Consider the following 9954-nt stretch of genomic DNA (forward strand, 5'->3'; position numbering starts at 1 on the left):
AAACATTTATTCAGTACTTATATATCATGCAGAATACGAGGCACATGCGTAATCATTCTCAAGGATCCACTGACTCATTCACTCATTCATTTATCCAACAAGTACTTTATTAAGCAGACAGACATCATGCCAAGTGGTCAAGATTTAACCAGAGAAAGGCAGAGATGGTCTCTGCCGTCATGGTACACTCTATAGCGGTGATGGTGAAACTTTCAAAGCTCTCAGTAATAACAAACAACTGGCTGCTACATGTGTGCCTAGGTTTGACTCCCATGCCTGGGAAGTAAGATCAAACACTGCACAGTGTAGTGATTATTATTTCATTACCATTGAAGAGGATGCCATGAGGGAGAAGAGCTGGGACTTGTAAAGTGATGGCATAGGAGGACTGGGAGCTATCTGGCAGAGTGGGTTAGTGCTCCGAATAATTAATTTGGGTCAATTTGCCAAATATTAATGTGCTTTCCCCCTGGACCAATAGTTCTCAACAACAATTTCCAATATGTATTGAGTACTACTCTCTAATAAGCATTTTTCATACCCTCTCCCATTTTGTAAATCATGCATTAGGCCAAAATTGTTTACTAAACTGTACCACACAGTTTAGTGATATCACCCTGAGATTCTAATAATCAAAAACTAGGACATTCATGGTCCTACTGTATGCCAGAAGTTACTCTGCATGTATCCTTACATGAACCCATGCCAGGGTACATATTTCATGGAAACTGAAGAAGGAAATTGCCAATGTCACAAAGTAGTAGTTGGCAAAGTCAGTATTTGAAAGTAGGTCTTTGACACTAAAAGCAAGTCTCCTTGTACCACATCCACTGTGAGTCAAGAGAATCCTTAATCTATTCCCTCCCCTTTAGTAGGGGCCTTATCCCTATAACCATGTCAAAATAATCCCCTCAAGTCAGGTAATTTATTAGAAAATAAGCACAAAAATCAAAACAAGTGGTTTGTTTTCAACAGACACATATACTATTCACAATCCAATTTTGTTTATAAATGTTTTAATAAGTGGTGTAAATATAGTGTAAGAACAGCCTTAATTTGTGTATGATAATATATTGTAGGAAATTCACTAGAAAGGACCCCCATTAATTAGTATTGTGCTCCCCCAAATCCTCTTAAAGCTAGTAATTCCAATCACACACACCTTGGGTAATAATGGCAGAAATGTTTTAATTTTCATTTGATAACATTTATTAAATACCAATTCATCTATTCACTTGTTCCACAAGTGTGTTTAATGCTTACTCAGTGCTAGGCACCCTGCCGAGTGTTACAGAGGTTACTAAGTTAAGTTAAACACAGGACCTGTCTGTATGGAGTTTAGGGTAGCCTGGGGAGATGTGGCAGATGTAGATAACTATACAACATGGTATAAAGTTAATACATTTTCTTGGAGATAAAGAAGGCTGAGGCATACATTAAATAAAGGTAATTTATAACAACCAAGACATAAAAAGAACATAAATTTCTGTAGAAGTTCAGAAGAAAAAAAATGGTTACAAAATGAGTGGGAGAGAGCAGCAATCTTTCATTCTTACTAATGATATTTTGGTCAACGGGACAAAAGTACATAATAAGAAAGTTTGAAAACTGAAAAGTAGCACTTATGATAAATTTACATAGTCTAACAATAGAATTTTGCCATAACAAAAGTATTAAAATTCCCTTAAGGTAAAATCTGTATTGAAGTGGAAGAGACTTTTATAAGAAATTGCTACATAAGAAATAATAAATATTAAATCACTCTTCTCCATCATGCCTAGGTTAATTTGCAACTGGCTGCCAAAAGTAGATTACTAGCTTTTAAATTTTCTATTTTAATATATGTATTAGATATTGACATTTTAATAATTTCTAGTGTTAATCATAATTATTAGTTAATGAAAACAAATTGTACATTGAAATGAGGGGAGAAATGGGAAAACATATGGCAATGAGAAAAGGCAGTTATTAAAAGGAATAGAAAAAAATACGAGAAAATGAAAACATGGAAATAAAGTATTTGTAAATAGGGAAGGGAGGAAGAGGTAAAGGGAGGTCAGGGGTATGGGGAAAAATGAGAACCAAGACCTGTGATGTAAAGGTACAAGATCCCAATGATGAATGTAACTGTACTGTATACCTAAAATGTACCAATAAACTCAACGAGAAAAAAAAGACATAGAAATCTATTTTATTCAGAAACAAAATAGTAAAAATTGAAGGAATCATTTCCATCCTTCTGTTTTATCAGTTTCTTTTCAAATTTGATTGTGTTCATTGGTTGAAGAAATCTTACATTTAAATTGCTGACTCAACTTAGCCAGGGTTGCTTTCATTATCTTTAGAAATGCGGCTTTGCAATAAAGACAGGGTTGACTGTTTTGCGGTTGATGGATGAAACAAAATGGAATCCTTCAACCCTACAGATGAAAGCGTCAGGAACTCTGGAAATTGGATACAGCTTAATAGCCCAAGAGAACAATTTTCAGAACAGAATCCTGATCTTTTCCCCATGGATAAATCAACATTATTCACCTAAGATTAATGGAAATATATTTTGGTTAGCAAATGTATAGTTAGACATTCATAGACTAAAAGAATCTGCCTGAAATGAGGCTGGAAAATAGATGTTTTAAAAATCAGATCTCAGATAGGGTTAAAAAGTCTTCAGAAAAATTATTCATTTTTTCAGTTAGTTCTCAGAATACCATATTTAGCTATTATGGGACAGTAGTTGAGGACATATTATAATAGTCTCAATTGCAAGAGGGAATTTAAAAATGCCCCCTTCCACACTGAGAAGAGGAGTGTCTGGGAGAATCTGAGATCTATGAAGGCTACTCTGGGAGAATTTTGTAGAACGTGGGTCTCAATTTATTAATTAACATACTGAATAATAATACTTTATTGAGTATTTCCTAGGTATCAGGCATGTTTCTGTGTGCTTTGCATGTATTATTTCACTTAGCTCTCCTGACAACTTTATAATAGATCTACTATTCATATCCTTATTATGCAGATAAGGAGCTAAGAAATTTTCTAATTAGTGATGGTAATTCTAATTCCAGCCTCCAGACTCCACAACTAGTGCTCCAAGTAATGTATTAGATAATTATTAGAAAAAAATTGTCCAGGTGGGATTTGAACTTTCAATCCTCTTGCTTCAGCTTCCCAGAGTACTGGGGTTACAGGCATGTAATAAAGACCAGCTTCTTGAATTGTTAATAGTTTTGATTTGCTCTGCTGTGTCTTTTTAAGTGGAAAAGAAGACTCATGAAAGGATTTCAAACTCAACACGGAATCACAGAATCACTCTCTTTCATTGTCCTCAATTTACTTTTTAAACCTAAATAATTGCAGATGTTGTGAACTTGGTAGGCTTGTTTATTACTTATATTAGTCTCTTTAGTCTGCTATAACAAAATGCCAAAGGCTGGCTATTTCATAAACAACAAACACTTATTTTACGCAGTTCTAGAGGTTGAGAAGTCCAAGACCAAGGCTTCAGCAGATTCAGTGTCTGGTGAGGCCCTGCCTCTGGGTTCATGGATGGTGTCTAGCTGTGGAAGGGGTGGGTGAGCTCCCTTGGGCCTATTTTATAAGAGCACCAATCCCATTTCATAAAGGTTGGCCCCTCATGATGCAATCACCTCTCCTAAATTCCTACCTCCACCATCACACTGGGGATTAGGTTGCAGCGTAGGAATTTCAGGCAGGATGCATCAGTCAGAGAATAGAGCAGTCACACTAATTTAGGGTGTTAATACTACACAGAGTGGATATATGGGTATATTCGGGTTGAAGGAATAAATACACCCTGTTTTCTACGTTTTTAGACATCATATAAACACTTAGGAAAGTATGTGCAAATTATCAGGATGTTTTTGATGAATCGCTTAATAAATGAGCTAAGTACTTATTTCAAATTTAAACTAATGAGTTGCATAATGAGTATTCCATGATTTATTAGATACTTGTTATATGCCTAGCATTTCACTAGGTTCTGTGATGGGATATAGATTAAGTATATGCAACAACATTCCCATAAGTTAAATGGGCAAAAATTAGTCATAAATTGCTTTGATGATTTTTTATACTTATACAGTCTCACTGAACAATAAAGCTCAGATTTTAAAGTTCAAAAGGCCTAAATATCAAAGAAAAGCATATAAAATTTTTGTTAAATTCATTAAAAAATCAAAGAAAATGTATTGGGAAATATTTCCTAAAAATCTTTGAGATTCACAGTTTTTTGAAAATCAGCAATTATGCCTTCAGTTCCTTTTTTTTTTTCCAGTTGTGTATAATGTACAACCATTCTCTCTTTGTGTTTTTCCAAGTGCATTTTGTAGGTTTTGAACTTGTTCATGGGGCAATTATTTGAGTTTTCTGATTTGCACCCCATCCATCCTGTGTCTAGGCCGATAATGACAATAATGCTTTCTCTATCAAATCTACAGTCTTCCTGCTGTCTTCTAGGGAGATGAGTGCCATTCCACGTGCCATTCTGTATTTATTTTCTTTGAGACCAATGTGGTATCTAGAGATGATAGGGACTGTAACACACTAAGTCTCACCAGCACAGATGGAAATGTAAACAGGAAACCAGTGAGAAGTTAATTGTGTGGCATCTGGCACAGAGGTCCAGCAGAGGCAAATAAACCATCTTACAGCTGCGTTTTGATAAGATAGGGTTGTCCCTTGGAGACAAAGGTGGAAAATGGAGCCCCTCACTCCTATGCCCTCAACAAGTGATTCACTGTTAGTAGCTACTAATAATAGGAAGGACCTCAATTAGTGCATTGAGGGCAGAAAGAAAATATGACGTCCCTTTTATATGCCTAAATACCACAAAAATGGGAAATTTGTGCTGTTACATTAAAATGAGGCTAGGCTGAATGTCCTTTTGATTTTTAAGCTTTTGCTTTCTCTCTCTTTCTCTCCACTACCACTATTTCGCTTCCTGAGATCCACACTTGCTTCAGGTAAGTGTCATTCTACCTGGAGAGCAGACTAATTTCTCCTAGGAGAAGCCTTGAAGAAAGTACCAAGTGTTAATTTCTTATTCATATCAGAAATAAAGACTGACAGAAGAAAAAATATCTGCTCATACGTTTAGGAGAGACAGAGACAACTGGGTTAGGAAATTGGAATCACAATAGTCTCGATACCCTAGTTGAATTGAATGTAGCACAAATTTTGGAAATAGTTTTTGGACACGCCCATGGGACTGCTTAGAAACCAGTGTTTTCTGACCAGTGAGCGTGGTTGTCTTGAGAGCTAGTATGTAGTAATGTCAGGGGGTGGGAGAGCTGGGAATTGGGAGATGTGAAATTTGCTGGCTCAAACTATCAGCTCCATATATGAACTGTCATTCAGAATGAAAGAAGCTACTGACAAAGAAATCCTTCTTCAGTACTGAAATTTAATTGCTTGGTTGATCTAGTTGGAAGCAAAACTTGCTGCCAGGGAGGAAGAGGAAATAAGGTTATTTTAGGATCTTAAGGGCACTAACTCATAGAATGAGATTTTTTAAAAATTTACTTTCCAACTAGTGGAAAATTTGCAATTTAATCCCAGTATTATTACCTAGTTGGATGATTATGAAAATATGAAATGATGTCCTTGGGTCTTCTTTTGTCTAAAATGAAAAATTTGATTAAGTCAACATTGGGGCTCTTTGAATGATAAAATATAATTATTCTAATTTTTGTAACAGATTCATTAGAGTATTTGGCCATTTGAAAATAAAGATTAGGCATTGGGATATAGCTCAGTGGCAGAGACCTTGTGTAGTATGCATAGGCCATAGGTTCAAAACCTACCACTACAAAACAAATAAAAAAGCTAAAAACCAAACATCAAAAATACAGATTAAATTAAAACTGGCCTCCTCATTGCTACAACTTCCAGATATCTGAACCATCATTTGGGAAAGATTATTTATTTTCCTGTAACAAATGCATAAATAAGTATTTGTTGAGTTGATGAAAAATTCTTAACTTCAGCAGCTTAATAGCTTAAGTGCTTCTAAGTTGTAATGAAAACAAGAGAAGACGAATAGCTTCTTGCCTCTGACTTTGGCATTTGTGACTTTCTCGGTTAGCAAACTGAGCACATCCTGAGTAAAAGTGAGTAAAGAGTGACTGATTGGTACCTTCTATGGCGAATGGTTTCCCCACTGTCAGAAGCTTGCAGTCAGCATCTATTGACACTTCGTAATCCAGAAGGGCTTTGTCCATGATGAAGGCGTCTAGCTTTTCCGGATCATTTCTATATTTAAGAACAGGAGAAGAAAAGCAAACATGATTCATTAATTGGCAGGAAGCACTGATAGTTGGCTTTAGTTTAGGGGATAGAAACCTGGATACCAAGGGCAGTCCAAGCTTGCTAGCTGCTGACTAAGCTTTCTTGGCATTGAGCTGCCCTGTAGCATACAGGCCAGGAAAATAGGCACTTACAAGAAAGCATGGGTTCCTATAGGTATGTCTGCCACTGTGTCTTATAACTTTTAGCCCTACAACAAAGCCAGAGAAACTCTGAAGGGAAGTACACAAAAAGGGTTAAATCCTCATTTTATTAGAGCAATGTCTCTGTGTTAGGCTTTATATTCATTTCCTCTGTAGAGTTTTTTTTTTGGTACCAGGGATCAAACTCAGGACCTTGCACTTGTGAGGCAGACAGCGGAACCACTGAGCTAAATCCCTGGCCCTCCTCTATAGATTTTTATCACTCGTGAAGACTGTGACATAGCAAATGGGAAACTGAGGCTCAGAGAGGTAAAGTAGCATGATCCAGTTTATACTGCTTGTAAAGGTTGGAGTCAAGTGTCTCATTAATCAGATTTTGAAAGTTTTTTTTTCATCATGATCATAATTATATTCTTCAGACACCACATACTATTTCCTATTCAGGAATAGATATTGGGAAATACTTAGAAAAGATCTTAACATTTTTGGAGAATAAGAAGTTACGTGTTTTTTTAAAAATTCATGGAGTAGCATTGAGTAAATGGAAAGGAAAGCTTATGTAATAGATCTTACTGGCCTAATTTATCAGCGTGTCTCCAGAGATTCATGTTTCACTTCCATTGTAGTAGGTAGTTCAGGCTAGAGGGATTTAAGACAACAGTGAATTGGCAATGGACTAGTGCTGCCCTTAGATGCCTTGGGCATCCTTGAAAGTCTTCCCATTTCGGGGACATGAGTGCAGAAGAGGTCCAGAAGGAGTGTATTTCTGAGCACAGGCTACAAAGACAGAAAGTGGAGAAGAATTTTAAAGGGGGCTGCCTGGGTGACTTCTCTCTTTGTGATCAGCTCAAATCCTTTTTAGAAAACTTCAGGACATACATCCATTTAAGAAAATTGTTTTTACTCTCCAAGTATTCAAAACTGTTCTTTTATTAGTACATGTCTGCAGTACATACAGTTTGAATCATCCCGGGGAGTGGGTACATGTACTAATACAGCTTGGTCCTTTTTTTTTTTTTAAACCTCCTTCCCTTCCCTCTGGCCTCCCTCACTCCTCCTCTAAATCCCCTTCTCCAGAATGGCCATATCAAAAAAGTGTTGCAAAGACAACAGCTCTTCTGTATTTCTTCTGGCCTAACTCCTTCTTCTGTTAGGACCAGGAATGAAGCTGTTACAATTCAATGAAGTGTTGGCCACTAGTCTTAGAGAAGAACATGGTTGAAATCAAAAATTGAAGAGAGAGACATCTTAGACATGTGTAAGAGTAATCACTAGGCAGGAAATACTTCTCTACATGGATGACTTTGTTTGGGCCACATACAGCTACATAGTAAATAGGCCAACTTCTCCTTTTAGTCTCAGTTACAACTGCCTTCTTTTCCTACCCTTTCAGGAAATAAAATGAACAAATCAAAATGTTAGCCCTTTTTTGCCAGGGACATTTAAAAACTTTAACTAGGGATATTGTTTAAGTTTAACTAACTAAAATAAAAACGTCTTCCAGTCATAGCAGTGGGAAACTTCAAAAAGGGTTGGGGGAGTGAATTGTCTTCTAGGAGTTGATGATGCAAAATATTAATGGAATTGTGCCAAGAAATCAAAATCCAACCAAAATATGTTTCTCCAATCAAAATTTGACTGCCACAGTAACAGGATGTGCTTTAAAGGAGCAATGTAGCAACAAGTTGCCATTTACCATTATTCCACAAGTATTTGTGGTAGTAATATGATAATAGAAATAAAATTTAGATCTGGTTTGGTGTTTTGAACCAATACTGTCTGTCCAGTGACACTGGTACTTTTAAATACTACACTTGGCTTTGGGCAGCGAAGTGCAGTTAGCTATGATAAATTTCTATTGTACAGGAAAGGCAGGAAGCAATCAGCTCACTGACTCCCTTGGGGCCCTGAGTCACTGGTAAAGAAGTGACTGGGTTTGATCCAGGCATGAGTAGCTTCTAGACTGGCTGAATCACTGTTGTGGTTGGCAAGGCTTCAAGATGTTTCTCCCCTTATAGAACCAGTCTGTCTTCTTTGGAGCATTCATTTAGAAGTACATATCATATACCACAAAAAGCAGTCATACTAAAGAAATAAACATTTTAATTGGGATTAATTTATTGTCAAAACAGTATAGTTCTAAGTCCAGGGCGATTGTGATGGGAGAGGGAAAGGAAGCCTGTCTTGTATAGAATTCATGGGTAGCCTCTAGTGTGTCAGAGCTCTGAGATGCCAAGGGCAACGGAGGACTCTGGGTGTCTGGAGTGGTATCTATGAGCGTCCGTAGTTACTAGGTCAAAAGTGGAGTGAAAGCCCAGAGAGAAGAAAGAAGGCGTTGCCGATGAGCTCTGCCTATATTCCTATTTCACATCCATCAATGAATCACCTAGGGAGCTTGTTAAAATGCAGTTTCTGATGGAGCAGGTTTGGGGCTTGAGGTATGTTTTTTTCCATTTGTTTGAGACAGTGTCTCACTATGTATCCCAGGCTGGCTTCAGGCTTGTGGTCCTCCTGCCTTAGTCCCTGGAGCCCTGGAATTACAGGAGTATACCACCATACCGGGTAAGATTTTATACTTCTAATTCTCTCCCAGACGCTAACTGCAACATGGATGCTGCTGGAACAGGGACTCTTCATTGGACATCAAGGATCTGCATTTCCTTTATGATTTTCAAATTAGCCTAAAGTGGTGGTTTAGTGCCAGAGACCTGATTCTAGTCCTGACTGCCACTTGTTAGCCATATTACCGTGGGAAATCAACTCCTTTCTGTCCTTTTTCATTGGTGCCTGCTTTTCTAATGCTTGCTGCTCTTCAGGCTAGGTTAGGGTCAGTGCTGGGCATAAGAGGAACTTATAAGGTAAGGACACTAGAATAGGTGAATCATCAAGTGGAGTGGAGCCGCTGGGATGTGCAGCAGTGGTACATCTCTTTTTTGTCATCTATCAGTAGAGCCCGGCCTGTCAACCATTAATGTCTAGCTGGGAGCCATTAATTTCTCCCTGATGTCTTATTCTCTCTCTCAAGCTAGCATTTGCCTGAAGGAAAGAATACAGAAAAGCATCTGGGAGGCAAGGAGTTCTAAACTCTGTGTCAGAGAGGGTCTCTAATGTCTTGGTGTTCTTGCAGAATTAAAAGTGACATTTCCTAGTACTTAAACATCATATATAACTTTACAAATCTAAGAGCTCACAGCTTCCTCTCCAAGCTCTAGTTAAAAGTCCATAAAATTGTTTAAGGGGCCTATTACTAGAGCTTTTAAGGAACACAAATGCCTTATGTCCCATGAAATTCTTTATTCTCTCTCCCTGAAAAAAGTATCTGAGGCAGCAGGCCCTGGTGTCCACGGGGAAGATTATTGTACCTGACTATGGAGAAACTAGTTTCTTGATACTACACAATTGGAGGCATTGGGGATTTGGATATCTGTTATTATCCTGATGCCTTCAGGCAGGAGAGAGAGAGAGAGAGAGAGAGAGAGAGAGA

General features: G+C 37.6%; 1 protein-coding gene across 1 annotated transcript in view; it reads right to left on the minus strand.

The window, feature by feature from the left end:
- Positions 1-9954, minus strand: part of Grin3a (glutamate ionotropic receptor NMDA type subunit 3A) — a 156561-nt gene that overhangs the window by 37504 nt on the left and 109103 nt on the right. The window contains exon 6 of the mRNA XM_033759136.1: positions 6158-6273. Coding sequence (XP_033615027.1) covers positions 6158-6273 — 116 coding nt within the window. The remainder of the gene's footprint in view (positions 1-6157; positions 6274-9954) is intronic.

This window comes from Fukomys damarensis, unplaced genomic scaffold (genome assembly GCF_012274545.1).
Source record: "Fukomys damarensis isolate Sample0158 unplaced genomic scaffold, DMR_v1.0_HiC HiC_scaffold_36, whole genome shotgun sequence".
Classification (NCBI taxonomy): Eukaryota; Metazoa; Chordata; class Mammalia; order Rodentia; family Bathyergidae; genus Fukomys; species Fukomys damarensis.